This window comes from Pundamilia nyererei, unplaced genomic scaffold (genome assembly GCF_000239375.1).
Source record: "Pundamilia nyererei isolate P.nyererei 1_Seehausen unplaced genomic scaffold, PunNye1.0 scaffold01380, whole genome shotgun sequence".
Classification (NCBI taxonomy): Eukaryota; Metazoa; Chordata; class Actinopteri; order Cichliformes; family Cichlidae; genus Pundamilia; species Pundamilia nyererei.
Window position 1 is genome coordinate 6,907 of NW_005188781.1, and position 1,711 is coordinate 8,617.

Genomic DNA, 1,711 nt, shown 5'->3' on the forward strand with positions numbered 1-1,711 from the left:
ACGGAGTTTAGGACCCAGATTACTCCCAGATTTAAGAGCATCTTAGTCCGACAATAATGACGGCCGCTTGCATGTTCTGCAAAAACATGTGCTTTGTCGTGTATCTGACGGACAAACACCAAACCAGTTCCACATCACTGAAGTTGCACCATTTTTACAAACCAATTCTGGTTCATCTGTTTCACTCAACAATCAGCCATGTGCGTATGAAAACAAAGGAACTGCGCATGCGCGTTTTACCCATATTCTATCGCGATATTTCATTTTCTTTTCGTTGCCTAACATTGTACCGGTATTACTGTAAACAGTATAATATGGCCCAGCCCTAATTACATCCTTTACTGGAAAAAGCTGGCAGGACCCAGAGCACCTGATTAACAAACTCTGATGTTAATTTTGTAGCTGCTCTATCCACCGCCGTTTGTTTTACAGAGAAAAATCTGCAGAAAATCTCCAGTCGTATTAACATATATTCAACTTAACTTAATATTAATCAACATATACACCATCATAACAGTTTTTGGACAGCACAAAAAGCACAGGACAAACTTCAGAATGCTTGCTTGTGGTCTCTGGTTATCACCGACGCTTGTGGCACACATAGAGGCTTTAATGTTAGAAAGTGCTTGAACAGGTGCGATCGAAGCTTGTAGTAGATCACTTTATCATATACTAGCAGGTCTGTGCTGCTGTTCGTGGAAACTGCGGATGCCACAGTTGGAACACGAGTATATATAAACAAATGGCAGCATTTTAAGTATAATAGGGAGGCATCTGTGAGGCTCCGGCCTTCGGGCTGACAACGAGACTACACCCCAGACTGAAGATAATCACACTCTTTGACCTGCTGTCTTTAAATCCCCGACACGTTCTGCCGTGACGTCCTGAAATGTTCTGTTTACTGCTGCTGAACCCGACAGCCGCATCTGTAGCACGACGCTAACGTTAGCTTAGCAGCACTAGCACAACACTGAGCCTGTTTCCAGCAGCAGCGACTAAACTAACCTTCTCTTCTTGCCTCCATTTCCGCTTTTAAATCCACATCCGGTGGTTCACTGTGTCAGTCCACCTCTGCTCCGTCCACAGAACTGGACTGTGGAGAACTTTCTGGTTCCAGCTGTAATTCTCTCTGCTAAGCGAGAACAGCGTGAAGTCCGCTCAACTGGCCGCTATCACTTCCGGCACATTTTTCAAAATAAAACCACAACGCTAAAGCAAGCCCATGTCATCAGAATCAGAATCCTTTATTAATCCACATGATCCCTAAGGAAATCATGTGGTTACTGTTGCTGCGAGACAACAACAGTAACAACCTGGACTAAGTTAAATATTACAATAAATTACAAAGTTGCAAAATTTAAGAAAGAGCTTAAGAAAAAGCTCTAATATATACAAAAAAAGCTTTATTATAAAAATCCAGAATATTACAGAGATTAAATATATATTATTGTCATTTTACTCTCAACTGTAAAACTTTGTTATTGTGTTATTTTGACTGGTAGAGGATGTGCAGATATTAAGGGTGTGCATTAGATGGAGATAGAGCCACAGGCAGGAGTGATTTCCTCAGTGGTGCATTTGGAAAATCTTAGTGTCTCACTGAACACACTCCTGTGACTGGCCAGCACCTCATGAAGTGTGACGCCACCTTATTAAGAGAATCCAGCTCCATCCCCACAACATCACTGGCCTTTCAGATCAGCTTTTCCTG

At 42.1% G+C, this 1,711-nt stretch overlaps 1 protein-coding gene across 1 annotated transcript in view; it reads right to left on the bottom strand.

The window, feature by feature from the left end:
- LOC102198890 (zinc finger protein 354C-like) overlaps positions 1-1,175 on the bottom strand; it is an 8,021-nt gene extending 6,846 nt beyond the window's left edge. Inside the window, exon 1 of the mRNA XM_005755401.1 lies at positions 1,006-1,175. Within this exon, the coding sequence (XP_005755458.1) occupies positions 1,006-1,024 (19 nt within the window). The 5' untranslated portion in view covers positions 1,025-1,175. The remainder of the gene's footprint in view (positions 1-1,005) is intronic.
- Positions 1,176-1,711: the final 536 nt, after the last annotated feature.